The 22,044-nt window shown below is 44.3% G+C and overlaps 2 protein-coding genes across 5 annotated transcripts in view; both read left to right on the top strand.

Annotated features, from left to right (window-relative positions):
- enpp2 (ectonucleotide pyrophosphatase/phosphodiesterase 2) overlaps positions 1-4,206 on the top strand; it is a 43,973-nt gene extending 39,767 nt beyond the window's left edge. For both annotated transcript variants that reach the window (XM_004077649.4, XM_011484943.3), the window contains exons 22-25: positions 1,014-1,091; positions 1,175-1,307; positions 1,525-1,678; positions 3,529-4,206. In XM_004077649.4, coding sequence (XP_004077697.1) covers positions 1,014-1,091; positions 1,175-1,307; positions 1,525-1,678; positions 3,529-3,699 — 536 coding nt within the window. In that variant the 3' untranslated portion in view covers positions 3,700-4,206. The remainder of the gene's footprint in view (positions 1-1,013; positions 1,092-1,174; positions 1,308-1,524; positions 1,679-3,528) is intronic.
- Positions 4,207-6,045: 1,839 nt separating this feature from the next.
- Positions 6,046-22,044, top strand: nod1 (nucleotide binding oligomerization domain containing 1). Of its 3 annotated transcripts, XM_020709972.2 has the most exons (12): positions 6,046-6,682; positions 11,313-11,361; positions 11,657-11,853; positions 11,931-12,105; positions 14,066-15,878; positions 16,440-16,523; positions 19,115-19,198; positions 19,542-19,625; positions 19,708-19,875; positions 19,993-20,076; positions 20,154-20,237; positions 20,854-22,044. In XM_020709972.2, exons 3-12 carry the CDS (start codon positions 11,686-11,688, stop codon positions 20,924-20,926), a joined length of 2,817 nt encoding a protein of 938 aa, XP_020565631.1. In that variant the 5' UTR covers positions 6,046-6,682; positions 11,313-11,361; positions 11,657-11,685; the 3' UTR covers positions 20,927-22,044. The 3 variants fall into 3 exon arrangements, with proteins under 3 accessions (XP_020565631.1, XP_020565632.1, XP_011483244.1); XM_020709973.2 differs by lacking the exon at positions 11,313-11,361 and having other exon boundaries at positions 11,639-11,853; XM_011484942.3 differs by lacking the exon at positions 11,313-11,361 and having other exon boundaries at positions 6,048-6,682.

Genomic DNA, 22,044 nt, shown 5'->3' with positions numbered 1-22,044 from the left:
GATTTGCTTATGAACCCTTCTTTCAAACCTGGTTATTTATGAACAATAACGTCTGTTTGAACCATCTGTTGTCATCTGGAAGAAACCATTTTTCTTCTAAACTCCATAAAGCCTCATCGACAGCATAATATTCAACACACGGGGCTGTTAATTATCAACTACTGAGACATTAAGAGTAAAAACTCTAACCACAAAACCCACGTTTGACTCTGAGGGTCATTTCTATAAGCTCTAGACTTTGATCTGAGAATGTAGAAGAAGAACTTTGAATTGATGATTTAGTCAATCAAAAAACAGATTTTAAATGTAATTTTAGATTGCAAATGAAAGATCTAATAAATCAAACACTGCTACACTCGCAGCTGCTGCAATGATGACGAAGCACACAGCTAGAGCAACAAACACAACATCCGTGTGCAGGACATGGGGGGGGGGAACAGAGGCTTCACACGACAGACGTGTAGAGTGAGGTTATAGTGAAGGAGGGGAATTCTGGGAGTTCATCCTAACTATAACAGCTGAAAGTGGAAACCAGGCAGGCAGACCCCGGCATGTGGCTGGTGGTAAAGAGGAGGAAAGATAAGAACTCTGAATCGGACTGACGCCTTTTTCTGTTTGTGAAGGACTTCAGATGAACTCTTGATTTGATTTTCTGTGAATAAGCCACATTGCTGTGAAGCTGTCATTGTTCTGGCTGAACATGCCTGCCAAGCCGTGGTGCAGCAGTAACTGCCCTGGCCGTATGATCAGCTGCTTCTCTTCATTCAGTGGAGTTTTTAATTTTACTCTGAATTAAAGAAGAGTATAAAGCCCTGAGATAGGCAGGTTGCACGTAAGAAGAGGTTTGCGGTTAGAAAAAAGTGCTGTTCTCCCAGTTCTACGATGGTCATATATGTTTACCAAAACTGAGCTGCTTCTGACTCACAGGACGTTGATTCAGAAGAGGTAAATCTGCTGTGTCAAAGTCTACGTTCCTCCTAACAAAAAACCTCAATTTTCTCGTTTGTTGACAGAACTGTCATCAACCTGGGACAGAAAGTCAGAAGCTGTCCTCATCACAAACACTGTACCCATGTTCCCTGCATTCAAGAGTAAGTTCATGACCGGACTTCGAAGCTGTTCTGCTCTTATTCTTCCTCATACACCTTCTCTCTTCTTCCCTTCTTCTCTACAGGGATATGGGTCTACTTTCAGAAAGTCCTGGTGAAGAAATATGCAACTGAAAGGAATGGAGTGAACCTTCTCGTTGGACCCATATTTGACTACAACTATGATGGAGTCAGAGACTCGACTGAGACGATGAAGGAGTAGGAAGACGTGTTTGTGATTGGCTGTTCATTTGCAGCACTGCTGCAGTCTGTGTGTTCACATTCCCTTCATTTAAGAAGGCAGATCTCTGGAGTCAGCAGGACCCTTCAAAGTCCTTTTAGGATCTTTAAGCCACTGAATGATGAAGATCATCTTCCACACTAACACGTCCGGCAGATGAAGGTTTGGATGCAGTCTTTGCTTTGTTTGTTGCAGGTATGTGAGTGGACCCTTTGCCATTCCCACGCACTTCTTTGTGGTTCTGACCAGCTGCTTGGACTACACCCAGACTGCAGACGCCTGCACCGGCCCGCTCAGCAGCGCCGCCTTCATCCTACCACACAGACCCAACAATGACGAGACCTGCAACGTAAGACCCAACACCCCATCACAAAAACCATCACACCTCCTCATTCAAATGGAAAACATGGAAACCTGATGACAGTTCCATCCAGAGCAAGAGGATCCTACTGCACAACAGGACATCCTGACTGCACCTACTGACAGATTTAGTATCTCTCTTCTTCCCTGCACAGTGGCGCAGTGGTTAGCGCTCTTGCCTCACAGCAAGAAGACCCCCTGGTTCATGTCCCGGCTGGGGGTCCTGAAACAGAACATCAATGGGGGTCCTTTTGTGTGGAGTTTGCATGTTCTCCCCGTGCATGCGTGGGTTTTCTCTGGGATCTCCGGCTTCCTCCCACCGTCCAAAAACATGCTTCATAGGTTATTTGGTTACTCTAAATTGTCCATAGGTGTGAATGTGAGTGTGTATGGGTGTGTGATATGTGTGGTCTTGCGACAGACTGGCGACCTGTCCAGGGTGTCCCCTGCCTTCGCCCATAAGTGGCTGGGATAGGCTCCAGCATCCCCGTGACCCCAAAAGGGACAAACGGAAAAGAAATGTCTTCCCTCCTTTTCTTTTCCATCCAGTCCAACAAAAACTTGTTACAAATATAAGTAAGATGAATAAGGTTTGCTTAAATTACAAAAGGGGTTTATTCAAATGTACACCTAGTGAGTCAAAAGATTAATAACCGCTATTGTAAAAGTAAAATATGTCCATTCAGCTCTCGTCTGTATGCTCAGCTGTTGGACAGGACAAGTTAGAAAAGAAAAAAAAAACAATTACTTTGTTATGTTAAATGTTAAAAACCATTTACCATTCCCAGAATATCAGCTCTATGTTCATTCAAACAGGACCAGGTTTCACGCTGAGTATTCAGGAATGTTAAAGACCACAAAATACTTTTTTCTTTGTGTTTATTTGATTCCCATTCAAGACACCTAAATAAGAACAATTGCTCCGCCATTTAGCTGCACCTTTGGCCAATCGCTTTCATTTTTTGAAAACGTTTGGAAAACCTCCTCTCTTCCTGGTGCCGACATGACTCCTGAAGTCTTTCAGTTCCAATAAATATAACAGCTACAGGTGGTGGTTAGCGGTGGAGCATCCTGCAAGATCCGGGCTCACATCATGTAAGTAGTGAATAAAAAGATAAAGCTTGACGACATGAATCTGTCCGACATCAGCGCCACAGTTTATTCACTACATCTCCCATGATGCATTGGGTTAATGTAACAGCATCTCAGCACTGCTGTTTACTTGCCATGAACCTCAACAAACTTCCAACAGTGTGTTCTAACAGTTTGTAAATCCTGATTAAATCAGAAGTAAACAGTTAGTTGTCCTTTAAGGTTTGTGTTGGAGCACAAATTCCAGAATTCAAGCACTTTTGAAAAAAGGACATAAAGTATAAATAGAAGTGATAACAAAATAAAAGAAAGAGAATTAAGGTTGAAACTAAATTGAAAAAAGTTGTTTTCTTCCCCAAAACGAATAAAACATTTTCATTAAATTCACATTTTTTAATTTAGTCAAAGTACTAATACTCACTAATACTATGACAAATATAACAAAAAGGCCCACAAAATCCTGCAGGAACATTATTACTACAGACTACTGAGTTTCTGGGTTTTTATATTTCTGGTTGCTGGTGTGCCTCGTTATTTTTGTCAGGGAAAAAGTTGACCTTGGCTAAAAAAGGTTGAAAAACACTGAACTAGAAACACAACGGTGACAGTAACCGGATGAAGAGGCTGTGACGTCAGAGAGAAAGTGAAGCACTGAGCAGCATCACCCTCCCCTTTCAAAGGGACTCCTGCTGTATGCTGCAGTCTCCTGGAGCCAGGTTGTTGAACGACGGCCTGTTTTCTCTGCAGAGCTCAGAGGACGAGTCTCGCTGGGTGGAGGACCTGATGAAGATGCACACGGCACGGGTCAAAGATGTGGAGCTCCTGACAGGCCTGGACCTGTACCGCAGAACCCCCCGGAGCTATGCTGAGATTCTGTCCCTCAAGACTTACATGCACACATACGAGAGCGAGATCTGACTTTTACACAAACTGCTGCATCCTGGGATTGTCACGTCGGTCGCCTCCATGAGGCTGCAGCGCAGGTGGAACCGACCTGTTACTCTTTCACTTTGGTGTTTGGCATTGGTCCTACCAGCTGCTGTTGAAACTGGCCTCAGTACGTTGTTCACCATGAAGTGGAAGGGATTTGAAAGCATCACATTCCCCTCTGAAGCACTGAAGCAGGCCTGCAGCAGTGAGGCCCCAACCATCCCCTCAATTCAAAGCAAACCACTTTCCTTCTTCTGGTCTAAGACGCTTTCTCTCTGCTGTCATGCTTGGGTGGATTTTATTTTGTGCACATTAATGATGTTGATCCTATTTTTCCATTAAAAAATACCACTGTCCTATTTAAGGAACACATACATTCCTTCCCAATAAAAATGTTCTTAATTAAAGTGATGTCGATGAGCAGTTCATGTCTTTTTATGCGCATGATGTGTTTGTGCTTTTGTGAGGAGCAATAAACAATGAAAGCCTCCGTAAGATTCGTAGACGCTACTGCTTTGATGGATTTGGTTTATGGAGGAGAGCTGAGACAGAAACCTAAAGAAAAAAACAAAAAAGTTGGGGAACGGGTGATCTGTCATCTACTTTTGGAGACCTACTAAACCCAGGTGTCTGAAACGTTTTTGTCACAAGAAAAAATAAGAAAGAAAGATCCCAGCATCTTGGAACAAGAGGATCAGACTCAGAGAAATGTGAACACTGATGATGATCAAGCATCCATTATCAGACAAACAAGCTTTTGCTGCAGAAAAGTCCTCACAGAGGCTGAACTTTGAGCCCAGATGGAAGGACCTTGCAGATGGGCACATTGATCCAGGGTGGTTCCCTGTTCCACCCATGTTTTTAAATCTTGGCCTCATCACTCTTAATGATTTTTGTCCAGATATTTGGAGGTGTGTCTCTGTTCTGTTTGCCATGTTTTAAAGTGAGCTATTTTGCGGCATTTGCCAAAAAAAGGTTTTCTCCTGGACACTCAACCATGCGGCCCATTTTTCTTCAGGTGCCTCCTTATTGTTCATCTGGAAACACCCACACCTCAGCTTCTCAGAGTCCTGGATCACAGCTGAAGTTATTTGTTGGTTTTTCTTTGCATCACTAACAATTTTCTGGCAGTTGTGGCAGAAATGTTTGTGACCGTGGTTTGGTTTTAATAGAACGCACCACTTTCCACTTTTTGATCAAAGTCTGAACGCTGCTGACTGCCATTCTCGGTTCCTTGGATATCTTCTTCTATCCCTTTCCTGTGTTGTACAGCTCAGTTACCTTTTCCTGTAGATCTTTTGACAGCTATTTGGCTTTTCCGATGACTCAGGATCCAGAAATGTCAGTGCAGCACTGGATAAAGGATAAAGGATAAAATCTGTTGGGAGTCCAGAAACTTCAAGACCTTTTGTCCACACACATTGATTACAGACAAATGAGTCACTGGTAAGGATGGTTACCTTTAGCTGCCACTCAAACCCTTTTGGATCTGCTTGTGTGCATGTTTTCAGAACAAAATCATCACTTTTTAGCTTTTCTGAATAATCAAGTCAGACATACAATTCTCCAAATCACAAATCATTACCTTTAAGAGGTTTCTTTAAAAAAACAAAAAGCAATGTTTCTTCATTCAAACACCACAATCATTTACAAAGTAGGAAGGATCTCTAATCATGTTAGGGACTTTTAGAACAGTTTTAAATCAAGTTGAAAGTTTTAAATAAACGCTTAATTCGTATGACATGGTTATTTTTTTCATTTTATAAGGAAAAAATCTCAAACCTAAGTTTTACAGGATGGAGGGTCCTTATGTCAAACAGTAAATGTGTGGTGTAACCCCCCCCCAACCAGCCAGATTTTGGATGTGATGGGGGAATAAAAACAAGTGAAGTTAGGATAAAACAAGCAAAAAAATACATTAGAAGTTTAATTTATAAAACCTAACGTTTCCGCATATTTTCCTTCAACAGTTTCATATATGGTTTATTACCTCATGCGTTAGAGATTGTCTGCATTTAGTTTTTATTAAAAAGATACCATAAGTCATCAGAAACACAGTCAGCAGCTCTTTTGTGTTCACATCCACACCGCACATCACTGATAAAGACTTTTCTGGACTTTCATTGCAGTCATGGGATTGTGACGGTGCTAGTGCTCTGTAGAGGATGCTGTGGTTCAGACGCCCACCAGACCTCACCATCATTGAAGAATCTTTTGAATTGTTAGGAAAGCCTCTGTGTTTGGTGGGGCTTCACCTGTATGGGGTTCACACACCTGCCCACCATGAGGTTACAGACATTTAGAAAATGACAATCCTCTGAGGAAATACAGCAAACATGATCATCTCTGTAGGTAATTGTGCAGATTTGTCCTTGGAACAGCCTTTAGTTCTGTTCCGTCTTTGTTTTTCTTCACTACTGAGTCCATTTTGGGCCCTTTGTCTTCAAACCACACCACTTCTCTTCAGCTGCTCCAGGTTTTGGCTGCGTCCTTTCAGTTCTTCTGGGTTTCTACCTTTTTGGGTCATGAGTCCTTCATTTGCCAAGTTCCGCTGCTCCTAGTTTTTATTTTATTTTTTGGAACTCTACTTTCAGTTTCTCTCAAGTCTTAACAGTTGTTTTTTTGTCTCCAAATGAATCATTTGATTCATGAACGAGCATGTCTTGAACGCACCGCGGGGCGTTCGCAGGAGGTTGACGTAAACTTTCACTTCCTCTCCTGCTCTCCGTCCTGGGCATAGACGGTGTGGTCCCGGGACTTTTCTCGTGACTCTCCGTGGGTTGACTTTCGCTTTCCTTGGCGCGGCTGCTGGGTGGTGGGAACGTGAATGCAGGTGGACGGGGCGGTGCTTTCACTTCAGGTGTTTGTTCCGTCCAGCTGCGTGTTTGCCCTGGAAGAAGAACAGCAGCCGCGGAGATGTCGCGGCGCGGAATCGGGAGACGAGGAGGGCAGCCGTGAAGACCGGAAGAAGGTGAGAAGGGGTGCTGTGAGTTCTGAGAGACGTCGCTGTCAGCTGGAAGAGCGGCGATCATCGTAAACGTGACTAATACTACAGAATTACTACATGAGGCTGCTTTGAACTGCAGCCATCAAGTCTTCAGCTCCGTTCTGTGTACCAATGAGATGTGAGAGACATCAATCAATCAACCAAAGTAATCAATCCAAGGATCAAAACTTTTCTTAGGGCCAGACAACATTTGGTGACTTCAAATGATGGAGCTTATGAACACAAAAAAGCACAATAGAACCTATAATCACAGACAAATATCTAGAGATGTGTGTCTTCTAGATCTAGATGAACATTATCCAGGTGCTTCTGCAGTTAAATGTTATTGAATTAATTATTGTAAATACAGGCTTTATTCGTACTTAGTGCGGTTCATTATTTTGTACTAAAGACCTGAGGCTATGGGCGCTCCTCACTGCGCTCATTGACAGAATTCTTTAATGGGAGCCTTTAGAATACAAGGAGTTAATGTTTCTTTGTGTCTTCAATTCAATTGAGTTTTATTTAAATAGCTCAACATTACAACACAGTTGTCTCAGTGGACTTCACTAATTGTTACAAACATAAAATCAGTTATAAAATACTATAGCTGATTGCTAAACAAAACTAAAAAGACTAAACTAAAGTGACCATTAGACCCCCTTCTTCTTCTTTTGTTTATTACAAATATGTGTTTTTTGATAAACTATTAAAATATCAAAGCAAGCTTTCTTTGTTGCTGACAATACAAAAAATCTATTTTTGTATTCATCAAATTACCAAACCAGCATGTTGTTACAACAGAAACACTTAGGTCCTACGTAAAAATTGTGTAAGAATTCATGGATGTACAAATCTGCTACACTGAGTGTGGTTGTGTTTCTTAACTAGTTAACACTTCTTGTATCCTTAAGGCTCCCGTGGCAAGTTTTGACAGTACTGGTAAAATTTCTTCATCAGAAGTGTCTGGGTTCAAATTTACAGCTTTAGTATACTATATTACCCTAAGTATTGGCTCACCTGGCTTGACTGACATATGAACTAAAGTACCACTCCATTATTAACCCGTAAAGTTCAATATGATGTCCGTCAACCTTTTGCAGCTATAACTGCTTCAGCTCTTCTGGGAAGGCTGTCCACGATGCGTTGCATTGCACTTGGTGATGTGTGGCTTGGCTGCTGCTGCTCGGCCATGAAACCCATTACTTAGGCTAATCTGACGGTCACATGACGTTTAGAGGTCTGTAGCAATTCACTGTTCAGTAAGTCAGCGACCTCTTTGCACTTCAATTCAATTCATTAAGAATTAACTTATCTAACCCTACAACTACATATACAAAGTCCAGCAGACGAGCTTCATCCAGCCGGAGTTGGGGGGACAGTCGGGACGTGAGTCGAGCTGGAGACAGGATCCACAGCCAGGTGTAGAAGCAGGAGCAGAGACAAAGTACACGGCCAGGTTCAGAGCAGAGACGAGCCAGAGGCAGGATCCACAGCCAGGTGTAGGAGCGGGAGCAACGACGAGGTACACGGTCAGGAACAGGAGCACAGATGAGTCAACTGGAATCTGGAAGCACAACCACTCCCCAGGAGGGGTGGGAAAGAGGGACAGTACATGAATGGCACTGCACCAAACAGAGGCATGGAGAACTAAATGATGAATAATGATCAAGAATAGAGAAGAGAGGAAGGGTAGAAGTAGAAAAGAAAAGAGGACAGAACCCCAGTGCTCCATAGCTACCCCAGCTTCAACTTCTAGCAGCCTACTAAAAACAAATTGTTATTGTTATTAATTTTAATTTAAACAAATTAACATTAAGTTAAATAATCTCTAAATACTAACTAGTCTGACAATAAGCCTGTCCAAAGAGGAATGTTTTCAGTCTAACTTTGAATGTAGAAACTGAGTCGGCCTCTCTTACATGAGCTGGGAGCTTATTCCATAAGACAGGGGCTTGGTGGCTAAACGCTCTACCTCCAACTGTACTTTTACTAATTCTAGAAACCACAAGCAGTCCTGCATTTTGTGAGCGAAGTGTTCTTATTGGATGGTAAGGGACTATGAGGTCTTTGATATAGGACGGGGCCATTCCATGTAAGGCCTTATAGGTTAACAGGAGGATCTTGAACTTGATTCTAGAATCAAATGGGATCCAATGGAGCGAAACTAACACAGGGGTGATGTGATCTCTTCTGCTAGTTCCTGCTAACAATCTAGCTGCTGCATTCTGAACAAGCTGGAGACTTCTTAAGGAACTCTTAAGACACGCTGCCAACAAATCAAATTACACCTGAGCCGGGGTGTCCGTGTCCCTGTGGGGTGGGTTCTGGTCCTTGCCCCTGAGCAAATTTCCAACTGTGGCTGAGCCTGGTCGGGCCATGTTTACGACACCCCTCGTGGGCCCCCCTTTTCCCTGGGATTCTCCCCTCCTGGGCGGGGGCGGCTGGCCCCTGCCTTGCTCCTCCCTGGACCAACCGTGGGCCGGGTGGGTGGCTGCCTGGAGTGCGGAGCGGTCTCCCTTGGGGGGTCCTGACTCGTACCTGGGGTTGGGGCTTGAGGATACCCGGAACTCCTGGGTGATGATAGGGTGCTCGTGTGGGGCTGTGGGCACCCTTCTCGGGTGGCGCCCTGCGTTGGGCTCTCCCGGCGCGGCGGGGGGGCTGCCTCCCTGCTCTCTGGCTCTGGGGGCCTCCCGGCGGTCCTGCTGGCCCTGGCATGGGTGGAAGATGTTGTCGCCCGGGGGGCGGTTGTTCCCTGCCTGCTGCTGTGTGGCGCTTGGGGGTTCTTGCTGCCGCTGCTGCTTCGGCGGGGGTCTTGGTGTGGGGATGGCTGGGCACTCTCCCTCCTTCTTTTTACATTCCACCATCCATTTTAGAAGAACATAAACACTCACCTGAGCACAGGTGTTAGCTCACCTTTGCACTAATAGTTTGCATGATTGGATGAATGAAATATTTCACTAGTTGGTTTGAAGGCATAAGTATGCGTGTGTGAACACTATCTGTTTTGTGTACATGTTGACGTGGACATTTTTGCAGCTAGCAGGTGTGTTTATAACATTTGAGTGTGTGTGTGGACAGGCCCCGCCCTTTGAGATTTGTACTACATTTGAACCTTACCGTAATGATAAACAACCATTAAACTTGTTGCTTTATGCTACTTCATGGTCTTACCCCCCCCCCCCATTATCCCCCTCCTACCCCCCCCCCCCCTTTCTCTAACATCCCTCTCTCTTCTTCCCTCCTTTCCTTTTCCGTCTGGTCCAACACCAAAGATTTTCAAACATGGTTGAAATTAATAAAGTTTGGCCTCAATTACAAAAGGGGTTTATTCAGACATACCTTTGGTTTGTCTGTTGTTAAAGTAAAATATGTCCAACACAAGAGGCCTTCAGTTCTCATCTGCCTGCCCAGCTGTTGGACAGGACAAGTTAAAAAAAAAAAAGAAGAAGACAGTGGACTCATAAATAATCGTCGCAAAATGCTCATTTTAATTATATTTTAACTTCGTGAAAACGATGACATCATATCCGCCGTTAAAAAAAATAAAAAAAGTAATGAGCATGGTGTCTGAATTCTTTTAGAATTCACGGCACTACATAGTAGGGCTGGGAATCACTGGGTACCTTACGATACGATTTGATTTGCAATACATCGCTCACGATAACGATACTATCACGAGATGTCGATAATGCGATAATCAATATATATCGTCTCTAACAACTCACAATATATCAAAGAACTTGAGAAACTGTTTTTTGGAAAATATTTCCCCATTTATTTATTTTTTAGTTTTTAAACACAATGATAATGAACGGGTCCGGTTTAGCTTGTGTTGGTTTGCAGCGCCTTCTGTCCATGAAACCAGGGTTCAATTCCGGGCTGCTCCCTATTCCTTTCTCTGCTGCTGTGCCAGTCCCAAGCCCGGTTGGATTGAGAGGGTTGCATCAGGAAGGGTAAAACATTGCCACGTTAACCATGCAACTCATCCTCGAGGGAGGGTTGTCTCACTGTAGCGACCCCTGATGGGAGAAGCCAAAAGTGAAAGAAGAAACACAATGATAATGAGCAACTTGTGTTTTATTTGGTGTAATGAATAACAGACTTTTGTGTATCATTGCTGAAATCTGTAATACTGTGTTTTTGACAAACAATGACAATTTTCGTTTGGAAATATCTGTAAAATTCAGTTTAAACAATAGTGAACATGAACAGCAGCCATTATTTAGTACAAAATGGCTGTAAACAGGATAAAAATGAATAAGTCAAGTAGCTGCCAGGCTTATTGGTATTAACATTTAAAAAACAAAGCTATAGCCATCGCATTATTTAAAAAAATAGCTGTAAATCAGACATTAATTCTGTGAACAAATTATAGGATCTTTGTTAAACAGAAATTACACCATTTAGTGCAAATGTGTTGTAAACGTAAATAAAATTCTCCCAGAAAAAAAAAATCAAGTAGCTAGGAACTTTGCTTTAAGTTATTTAAGACATAAACTGCTTTCAATATAAATGACCAGGGATAAAATACATGAACTTAAAGTGCATCTAAAAGAAAACATCTTCGTGAACAAAACGTTTTGTATGTTCATGTTTTCCTTGAAAACCACAGGATTTTTACCGTCAAGAGGCTGCTACTCTTCCGCTGCTTTGAGGAGAAGGTGGGTCTAGAGCAGGGATAGCACTCTTTCTTCTGTTTCCATCTCAACCATAGCTCTGCTCTGGGCCTCCATGTAGGTCCTCCGTCCATCCCTTTATCCTTTGCAGTCCTGCGATGTTCTCCCAACTCTTCTCATTGAAACTTTGATGTCCTAAACTTAATATTCAGAGTTTCACCTTCTGTCACTGATTTCCTGAAAATCTACTCTCCAGCACACACTCTTTTGTGTCACGTAAAATGGCATGGAGAGTTTGTAAAATAATTTCACATTGTCATAGTTTTTTGGTTGTGCTAAGGTGATTGCTGCACTGCGACTGGGGCTCAGATGGAAGAAGCCAGCGGGCCGTGCCTACCCCTGCTGACCTACCACAGAGAGCTGCTGGTGTCCACGCTCACCAGCATCCAGTGCCTACTGGACAACCTGCTGCTGAATGGCTTTTTCTGCCAGGAGGATGTGGAGATTGTTCAGCGAATCCCCACCAAACCAGATAAGGTAGGAGCCTGCAACCTCCGTCAATGTCGCGGAAGTGACTTGTCTGCCCAGATAAAGACCTTCTCAGTCTCCTCCAGGTGCGTAAAGTCTTGGAGCTGGTGCAGTGTAAGGGGGAAGAGGCCTGCGAGTTTTTCATCTACATCATTTCCAAAGTGTGTGATGCGTACAGAGACCTGCAGCCATGGCTGGAGGAAATCAACTTCCACCCGAGAGGCAGTGTCATTGGGATGGAAGTGGTCAACAGCGACCCCAGTGAGTGTTCTTCTGGCAGCAGAGCCTCATTCAGCCTCTGCCATGTCTACAAAAATACTCCATGAAGATGAAAGGATGAAGTTAGCTCTGTCTTTTGTTTTGATGGGAGTTTCAGTTAAAAAATGACCGTTATATCTACATATTTAAAAACAAGTTTTACCAGAAGTTGTAATGCTGCATTCACACAGAATACAATTCACGCATCAAATTCACCTCTGTTTGGACAAGCGTCAAATTTACTCAACACCTGTCCAAAAATGTGGTCATAAACTTGACATTCTGGACGCATGTGGGAGGAGCTACCATTAAAAGTTTTGACATGGAAGCATTGACTATATCTCACATACGATGCATGAAGACACGGATGATGTTGAGAGATCAGGTTTATTAAATTCTGAAGAGCTCTATAGAATCATCTGTGTCTCCATGTGTGGGTTCATGACATCATTCAGAGACTCTCCCAGGACGGTGAGGTTGACCATCTACTGCAGAAGCTGCGTCTGAATGATAGACGTTTTCAGCAGTGCTTCCGTCTCTCTGTGACCCAGTTTGTTGACTGACTGTCCCCCAAGTCTGAGGATGAAAAATAAGAATAAAATTAGAGAATCTTTGTATTATTTTTTATTATTATTTTAATTAATTCAAAATCATAAAGTTCAGAGGTCATTGTTCATGACCAGAGAATGGTAGTTTGTCCTCTCTTGTTGGGTGAAGTGTCCCTGCTCCAGGTGGAAGAGTTTAAATATCTTAGGGTCTTGTTCATGAGTGAGGGAAGATCAGAGCGTGATATCGACAGGCAGATTGGTGCGGCATCCGCCGGTATGCGGTCGCTGTACTAGTCTGTTGTGATGAGGACGTTGGCTGCGCCTAAATTAACTTTGACCTGTATCTGTGTATTTCTGTTGTATGTTTAATCTTGTTTGGGTTGTACTGGAATGACATTTCGTATGTCAGTGTAAGCTTGACAATAAGCCGGATTCTGATTCTGATTCTGAAGAGAGAGCTGAGCCAGAAAGCAAAGCTCTCAATTTACTGGTCGATCTTCGTTCCAATACTAACCTATGGCCATGAGTTCTGGGTCATGACCGAAAGAACCAGGTCCCAGATGCAAGCGGCTGAAATGGGCTTCGTCCGTAGGGTGTCTTGGTACTCCCTTAGAGAAAGGGTGAGAAGCTCAGTCACCCGTTGGGAGCTTGGGGTTGAACTGCTTCTCCTCCACATTTAGAGGAGCCAGTTGAAGTGGCTTGGCATCTAGTCCGTATGCCTCCAGGACGCCTCCTTGGGGAGGTGTTTTGGGCATGTCCCACTGGGCGGATGGAGAGACTATGGAGAGACTATGTCTCCTGGCTGGTCTGGGAACCCTTCGGCTTCCCCCCAGAGGAGCTGGAGGAAGCGGCAGGGGAGAAGGAAGTCTGCCCCCGAGACCCGGTCCCGGATGAGCAGAAGAAGATGGATGGATGGATGGATGGATGGATGGATGGAATGTTCTAGAGGAGAATAATCCGATTCTTCTCCATGTTTGTTTAGACTCAACCCACTCATCACATAATTAACACATCACAAGCCAAAGCTGAGTACCTGATAGGTTAATGCTATGTGTGTTCTTCACCAAAGTTAAGGATATTTGAACTCTGGACACGCTGTGACTCCTAAAATAGGCTGCGACGCTGAACAGAACCTCTGACTGTGCCTTAACATTGACTTAACATTAAAAGTGAAGACCCCTGATGCGTGAATCACCTTCAGTGTGAACAAGTTTACACATGACATGAAGGCAGCCAATCTCTAATTAATAAATGCGCAGAGACTTGAAGTCAAATATTTTTACCATCACTTATTCATATTTATTTTGAATAATTTTAGCCTGATGTCAGCAGATAAATGTGAGAAAAGCTTTCATTTGTAGACTGTCAGCAAATCCGACAGAGAATGCTGACTGACTGTTTGTTCAAACCTTCAGTCAGCAGGTACAGCCAGAAGCTGCGGTACGAGATCAGCCGGGACACCAGCTTCATCATGTCGTACGGGCAGCAGGAGGAGACCCAGCTGGAAGACCTCTACACCGACACTGTGATGGAGTTACTAAACGACACCAATGAGAACCTGGGCTTCTTGGACAATTTGGACCAGCTCCTCGGAGATGATGCAGTCTTCAATCCCCAGGGTGAAGTCATTTATGTGATGGGAGATGCTGGAGTGGGAAAGTCCATCCTCCTGCAAAAGCTGGCAAACCTCTGGTCCAAGAAGGAGCTGAAGACGGATGCCCTCTTCTTCTTCAAGTTTCGCTGCAGGATGTTCAACATCTTCAAGGATGCAGAGCAGATTTCCCTCAGGAACCTGTTGTTCAAATATAACTGTTACCCGGACCATGACCCGGACAATGAAGTCTTCGATTACATCCTGCGCTTTCCTGAGAAGGTTGTTTTCACCTTTGATGGCTATGATGAAATTCAGGAGGATGTGGACATTGTGAAATTTCCTGAAGTGGTGTCTCCAGAAGACAAGGCCAATGCCCTCCAGCTGCTCATGAGCCTCCTAAGTGGGAAGCTGCTGAAAGGCTCCAAAAAGGTGATGACAGCACGAACAGGGATCGAGATCCAAAGTCGGGTGTTGCGGAAGAAGGTAGCTCTCCGAGGATTCTCTCCAGACCACCTGAAGGCTTACATCGATCTTCACTTTAAGGAGCAGGAGCATCGGGAACTTGTGTCAGTTCAGCTGGATGCCAGCCCCCACCTCTGCGGCCTGTGCTCCACCCCCCTCTTCTGCTGGATCGTCTTCAAGAGCTTCAGGCACCTGCAGACCATGCATGACGACTTTCACCTGCCTGACACCTGCATCACCCTGACAAACATCTTCCTGCTGCTGTGTGAGGTCTTCCTTAGCCGCTTGGCCTCACCGGCGGCCTCCTCCCTGAGAAAAGGCACTCGCTGCACCTCAGAAACCTTCAGGGCCGGACTCAGGCCCCTCACGGCGTTTTCCAGGCTGGCTCTTCAGGGCTTGGAGCGCAGAAGTTTAATCTGCAGTCAGGAGGAGATCAGTGAGTGTGGTCTGACAGAGGAGGACTTGGCTTTGGGGTTCCTGAAACCGGTCAGTGACTACGACCCCGGCAGAGGCCCTGGGAGCTTTGAATTCATTCACACCACCCTGCAGTCGTTTCTGGCTGCGTTTGCTCTAGTGCTGGAGGAACAGGCTCCTACAGGCACCATCCTCAAGTTCTTCAGCGAGTGCAGCTGGAGACAGGAGCCATCTTGTCTGCCCTTCACCTTCTGCATCGGCCGCCCTGTGAATTTGAGCCTCAGCAAACCATTTTCCACCAATGAGCACTTTCTGTTCACCAACCTGTTCCTGTGCGGGCTCCTGGCAAAGTCTCAACTCGGCTTGATGGGACATCTGGTATGCTCGAATTTACTGAGGAAAAAACGGGCTACGCTGAAGTCTTACCTGTCCACAGTGGTCCGGAGCCACATGAAGGGCTTACCCACTTACAAAGGGGATGACGGCACTAAGGTTCACGTTCTGCCCAACTTCCTCTGGATGGTGCGGTGCATCTTTGAGACGGGGAGCAAACAGATTGCTCAGATGACAGCCAAGGGCATCACGCCGTACTTCATCAAGCTGGGCTACTGTAACGTGTACTCTGGCGACTGCACCGCCCTAAACTTTGTCCTGCAGCACCATCGGACGCTCCTGCGGCTTGACATGGACAACAACAACATCAGTGACTATGGAGTGAAGCAGCTCAGGCCGTCCTTCAGCAGGATGACTGTGGTGAGGTAAGGAAAGGCTGCAGCTAAACCCTAAACCTTAGCAAATATTCAGTCCAATGTAAAACTCTTTACACTCATCTCAGGTTCCACCTCATTGAGATGAGATGAATGAAGTAAATGCATTTTGAAAATAGATCCATTTTTATCAGTTCTTTTAGCAAATCAAAGGGATTTTTACCAGTAAATAAATTGTTTTAAAATACAGTACAGACCAAAAGTTTGGACACACCTTCCCATTCATTTGAATGAAAAAGTGTGTCCATACTTTTGGTCTGTACTGTATAATGCCGTTCTTTCTCACTAATGTTGGCAAATCATTGTCAAGTATAACAAACCAGTTTGACTTCATAGACATATATGGTTAGAATTAAAGTTTGAAATTCTGTTCTTCCCAAAAGTCTTTGTAACAAACCAAACCAGATTCACAGATGGTCAGAAATGGGTGGGGGCTCTGTCACATTAAAAAAAAAAACGAAACCCATTTGAAAGCTGCACAACCTGATCTGCAATGGTGGATGTTCTTTTCTGCAGAGCTGCTTCTTTGCTCACCTGTTGGTTTCTCTTTAGGTTGTCTGTTAACAGCCTGTCAGACAGCAGCATAGAGATTTTGGCTGAAGAACTGTGCAAGCACAAAATTGTGCAGATTTTGGGGTGAGTAGACATTGTTCCTCTGGAGCTGTTCCTTTGCTCCTAATGTCAGTATCACCCTGAGGTGTGGACTCGAGTCAGACTCAAGTCATGAATTTGATGACTTTAGACCCGACTTGAACTTTCACATCAGTAACTTGTGACTTGACTCGGAAAGACTTGCTATTTGCCCCAAATCCAAAGATTAGAAACATTTTGACAAAGCCCACACCGCGGTCACTCTGTCTCTATGTTTGTTCACATTTTTGTTTGATGTCGGCATGACAGCCAATCAAATTAGGACCACAGCGGTTTGATCCGACAAGCCATCCAATCAAATTGCAGGAAAACATTGCTCTGTCAATTGCAGCACGAGTTTCTGTTTGCCAGTGTCATTATGTCATGGCATAAATGTCAACAACGACTAACTTCATAGCTCGGTGGGTTCTGAATGAAAGCACAGCTAACAGCAGTTAAATGAAGGAGACAGTATTTCTACTGCTCAGATCTTTACCTGCAGCGGGATGCGAGCGATCTGAGTGGGCGCAGAGGGGCGGCTGGTGCCTCGGGCTAGGGTGTTCTCGGTTGTTTCCCTGATAAAAATCCAGCAAACGTTATGCAGAATTCACAGAGCTGCTATATGAGCTTTTTGGGGTTTTTTGCTTAGCTTTGTGCTCTGTGGTGTTGTGTTTTTGTCAAAAGCTTCCTTTCTCTCTTTGGGGGTCTCAGTCCTTCTTTGATTTTTGCTGCTGTCCTTCCTTTTTTTTTTACATTTACATTTTTTTTTCCGAATGCATGTGTGGGTGTCTGTATTTTAGTGTTTCACTTATTATCATTCTCACCTGCCGTCATGAGACGTATACTTGATACAAAAATATCTGTCCACTATAAATGCAATTTATGAATCTAATCAATTTAATCATATGCTCAAAATTTCTGTATCGCCTGTTCAAAGTAAAAAATGTATCTTTTTTGATGCAACATTTAGTTTAACGTTTAACATTTCTGTTTTAAATCCCACTGAAATCTTCTCTGTTATTGTCAAAAATAAAAATCTTCCAGTGATGTATTTTTGACAGGGTTGCCTGAGCTCAGAGGTCATTGACCTAAAATGCTTGTAATATTGTGATAAATAAATACACTTATTAGAAGCATCCATAATCTGTGTAAATAATATTACTCTTTTGTTGAAAGGGCTTGAAACATTCAACAGCAGGACTTGGACTCGACTTGAGACTTGTTGGTCTTGACTCGGGACTTGACTCAGACTTGAGGACAAAGATTTGAGACTTACTTGGGACGTGCAAAACAATGACTTGGTCCCACTTGTAGTATAACCGTTTGATCGAACCATGGTGATGTAAGCACGATGGGGCGGGGACATCAGTGAGCTGCTGTCAGCCATGTCAACACTACAACATCAGCCTGACATGACGACTGAAGAAGTCGTTTAAAAAGATGAGAAAGGCCTGTCCTATGAATCCAGGAAATCACATTGTTGGATTTTTTTATTTATTAAATAATGGGTCAAATTTAGTATTTGGTCATCAACAAACAAGCAAGATTTCCATTCCTTTTAGCTTTTTTAACATGCTTCTCTGTCCTGCACTCATTACCTGTATTGATGACAGCTTTTTGAACTGTAATGTGTATAAAAGACACGTGTTCACATTCTTGACCAAAGAGCTGTCAAAGTACCCCAAAACCAAGATTTTTGACCTGCACCAGACTGAAAAACTCAATCTGCAATAGATAAGAAATCAATTGTTGGGGCAATTATGACAAAAGCCACTGATGATTTCCCTCCATGTGGGGCTCAACGTATGATCACAAAATGATCACAGCAACTTTAAGCAAAACTCCCAAAACCACATGGGGGGGCCTAAGCCAGGCCCCCCTACCCAAAGCCATCCTCACCCCAAAGATGAAAGTGCCGGCAGGAGGCCCTTGACAGGCAGAAAGAGTGGCAAACTAAAACTGGCCAGGCCACTGTCCCCACAGAGGCGACAGTAAACATTCAGAGAAATCTGTCGCAGGACACTGGGAACCTTAAACCGGATCCTGGGGAGCAAAAAACTCAGATTGATTTAATTCCAGTTTTGTAAATCCTGAGTCCCCCTCACTGCATGGACTGGGGACACTGGACCCCTGGAGCCAACACCCCTGGGGCAAAACCACTAGTCTGCACCATCTGACAGAGGGCCACTGTTGACCCCTTTCTTATTGTGTGTATTGTGTGAGGGAAAAGTGTTTGAATGTAACAAAATGTGTATTTAAAATGCAGTGGGTGATGTTTGCATGGACCCCCTGTTTAGGCAAGTGCCTCCCTGTTTTAACAACCCGGGTTGGAGTGGGGGGGGGGGGGGGGGGTAAAACCCTGGAACGGCTGTGACTGCATCTCACTGATCCCCCAAAGGGAGGGGTTAAACACACAGAAAAAGTTTCCGACTCTGCTGTGTGAAAACTAGTGGGACTTTACCTGATCTGTGTGTCTGTGGGGGAGCGTAACCTGCCACCACCGCCACCCCTCGGTTGATGCACGAATGCGAGCTTTTGGCTCATTTTGGCGTCCTGCCTGCCTGCTGGACAGGAAGTGACTGTGTTTCTGTGTTCAGGCTTTACAACAATAACATCACAGATGTGGGAGCCAAGCTGGTCGCCCACATAATCGAGGAATGCCCCAAGCTGGCGGTGCTCAAGTAAGTTCCAGTCCTGGAAATGAAGAACACTTCACAAACCAAATGTTACCAAATGTTTTTGTCCTGAAAGCTGCTTGAATAACTTTTTACACCTGATATAAGGCACATTGACTGGTTACTTAAAAAAAACAATCTGAATCCTTTGACAGCAGCACAAGTTGCGTAAACATCTATTTTCCCTAAATGGTTAGTGAAGTGTTGCATTTTTTATCAAGTGTTTAAAATTATTTTGATTAGAAAAGTTGTAAATATTCTCCAGATTGATGGTTTCCTCGGTAAAACAGAGAGAATCATATAAATGTTTTATTTGGAGTTCATGTTGAAGACTGTCACTGTTCCTCAGGCTTGGTAAAAACAAGATCACAGGCGTAGGTGGAAGATATCTGGCCCTTGCAATTCAGAAGAGCACCTCCATATTTGATGTGGGGTAGGTGGACCTGGGTGGCATGACCTCTCCGGGATCTTGGTCCACTTTTCAACATGCAACAACATTGCTTTTCCTGTTTTAGGATGTGGGGGAACAGCATCGGGGATGAGGGCGCAGAGGCTTTCGCTAAAGCCTTAAGGAACCACCCGACACTCACCAACCTCAGTCTGGCAGCCAATGGCATCACATCCAGAGGAGGGAGGATCCTGGCTGAGGGGCTGAGGGAGAACAGCGTCCTCAGAATATTCTGGTAATCGCTTAATGCAATGAGAACGTAATGTAACTCTTTCTGTGCATGAAACAGCAGGGGTTAATACCCCATGAGGACCAGCACCGGGTTTCCCCTTCACCATCTGTCCTGCTGCAGGTTGGTGGAGAACAAGCTGGGGGATGACGCCGCTCCAACCTTGGCTGAGCTGGTTCGAGCAAACACGGGTCTGAGCCACCTCTGGTGAGGAGCACAGTCATCCAGAAATCTCACGGGTACGGACCATTAGAAAGAAACTCAGCTGTGACAGTTCTCTGCAGGTTGATCAACAACATGCTGACGGTGGTGGGGATCCGGCGGCTCGCCGAGGCTCTGGCTGTTAACACCAAGTTTAAGGAGATTTGGTGAGCACCACTCCCACTTTACCTGCCAGTAAAACAGGAAGGAATTCCGATGAATGGCACGGCACATTACAGCAAAGAAGTCACTGCAGGGAACAGATAGAAACAGTTTCAAAGGTTTCAATCATCAACACAAACGCAAACCTACAGGTTTTCTGTGCAGAAAAAAAAAAAGAATCAAGACAAATTCTGCTTTGTCGCTCATGCTTAGTCAGCGTGGGAAGATGACTGAAGAGAAAACTTTGGCTAAACCAACAGGAGCTTTAAGGCATTTTAAGCTGCACCGTACAGCCAGTCCAGTTACTCATAGGAGAACAAGGTCAGGAGGAACAAGGAAATAAAAGGTTTGCTTTGTTCACCATCAAGCCTCGAAAGAGAGTTCTTCATCTTGCTGACTTTATGCATGAGAGCTTTGTTATTTGAATCCAAAGAAGAATAAGGAACAATAAAGGACAGCAGACGGAGTGTCTCACAAAAAATGTCTAGACCCTTAATATCCATTCTAGTCATTTGCTTTGGAGATTTTAGCCCTTATTTTCATCATAAAGAGCTATCGCCTCATGCTTTTGGGTCCCTTGGTTCTGTTGACGCTCTTACAGTGTGTGATCTTTTCCCACAGCGTAAAGGGAAACCAGATCTCTAAGGAGGAGGAGAAAGAGTTTCTTCTAGAGCGGCGGCTGCGTTTTCACTGACTGCACTGGGACGTCTGCAGCTCTGGTTTCACCCAAACAGAAGTGGTCTGCTTCTGATGTTAGTGATGTGACAACATGGAAGGGGTTGGACTGTAGCAGCTCAGCGCCCACAGACACGCTCTGCTCAAGTGTCAGTCCTGAGCATTAGCTGGAAAAGAAAAAGAAGAAGCAAACTTTGCTGCTTCTCCTCAGCGAACTGTTGCATGCATTTGTGTGTTTTCACTGAACTGTATTATATTTATTGTAAAAGCCTAAAAAAAGCACACAAACACCTCAATGTCAATGTTTTTTTTGTTTCTTTTTTCTTTTTTACTGAACACAAAAAGGCTGAATGTACTAATGAATTTGTCAACCATAATTACATTTTCATCAGAAGCCATGCAGACGCTGAAGGCCTGAGTTACATGCTTGGTAAGGGTGTTGACCCGTGTGGGCGCTGCAGGTTTTTGGGTTTTCCAATTCTGCGGAGGGTCATAGAAAGGAGTGGCTTCATCCAATTGGGAGTGCAGGCGTATCTTACAGTTCCCCTGAGAGCTGCTGAAAATGGAATGTACCATTGTTGTGCATGTGGTAAATGTAATGTAAAGTATTTGTAATGATTATGAACGTTACACACACTTGTGACGTACGGATGATGATGTCATGGTGTCCTTACGCCACACTAGTCATTAGGAAGGTGTGAGTATTTACTCCTTCATGACTGAAAGCTGCACACGGGGTGTGCTCAGGATACACAAGTGCCCTTAGGACGTCCACACAAACTACGGTACACTCCGATTGTGTAGTTTCCAATAATCAGGCCGAACACAAGGATCACGATCCCCACACACGTATCATGAGAACAGCACTTACAAGCCCTTTGCACAGTCTGCAGGATTCTGGGGAGGGGGCGTCTGCAGTCTTGCTATTTTGTGCGGGCCGGGCCATCTGTGTCCCCTATACAGGTGTACACACTGGAGGCAGGGAAGGTCTTGTCTAAGGGTTCAGCGACAGTTGACTGGTGGGAGCGGGGATTGAACCACTGAGCCTTGTATCATCATAACCTGTTCAATCACCTGAGCCATGTGTTTTTTTTATTTTTGATATTATTTTATCATTAAATTTCAAAACACAAAAGA

Source organism: Oryzias latipes, chromosome 16, assembly GCF_002234675.1.
Source record: "Oryzias latipes chromosome 16, ASM223467v1".
Lineage (NCBI taxonomy): Eukaryota > Metazoa > Chordata > Actinopteri > Beloniformes > Adrianichthyidae > Oryzias > Oryzias latipes.
This window is presented reverse-complemented; position numbering and strand designations above follow the sequence as displayed.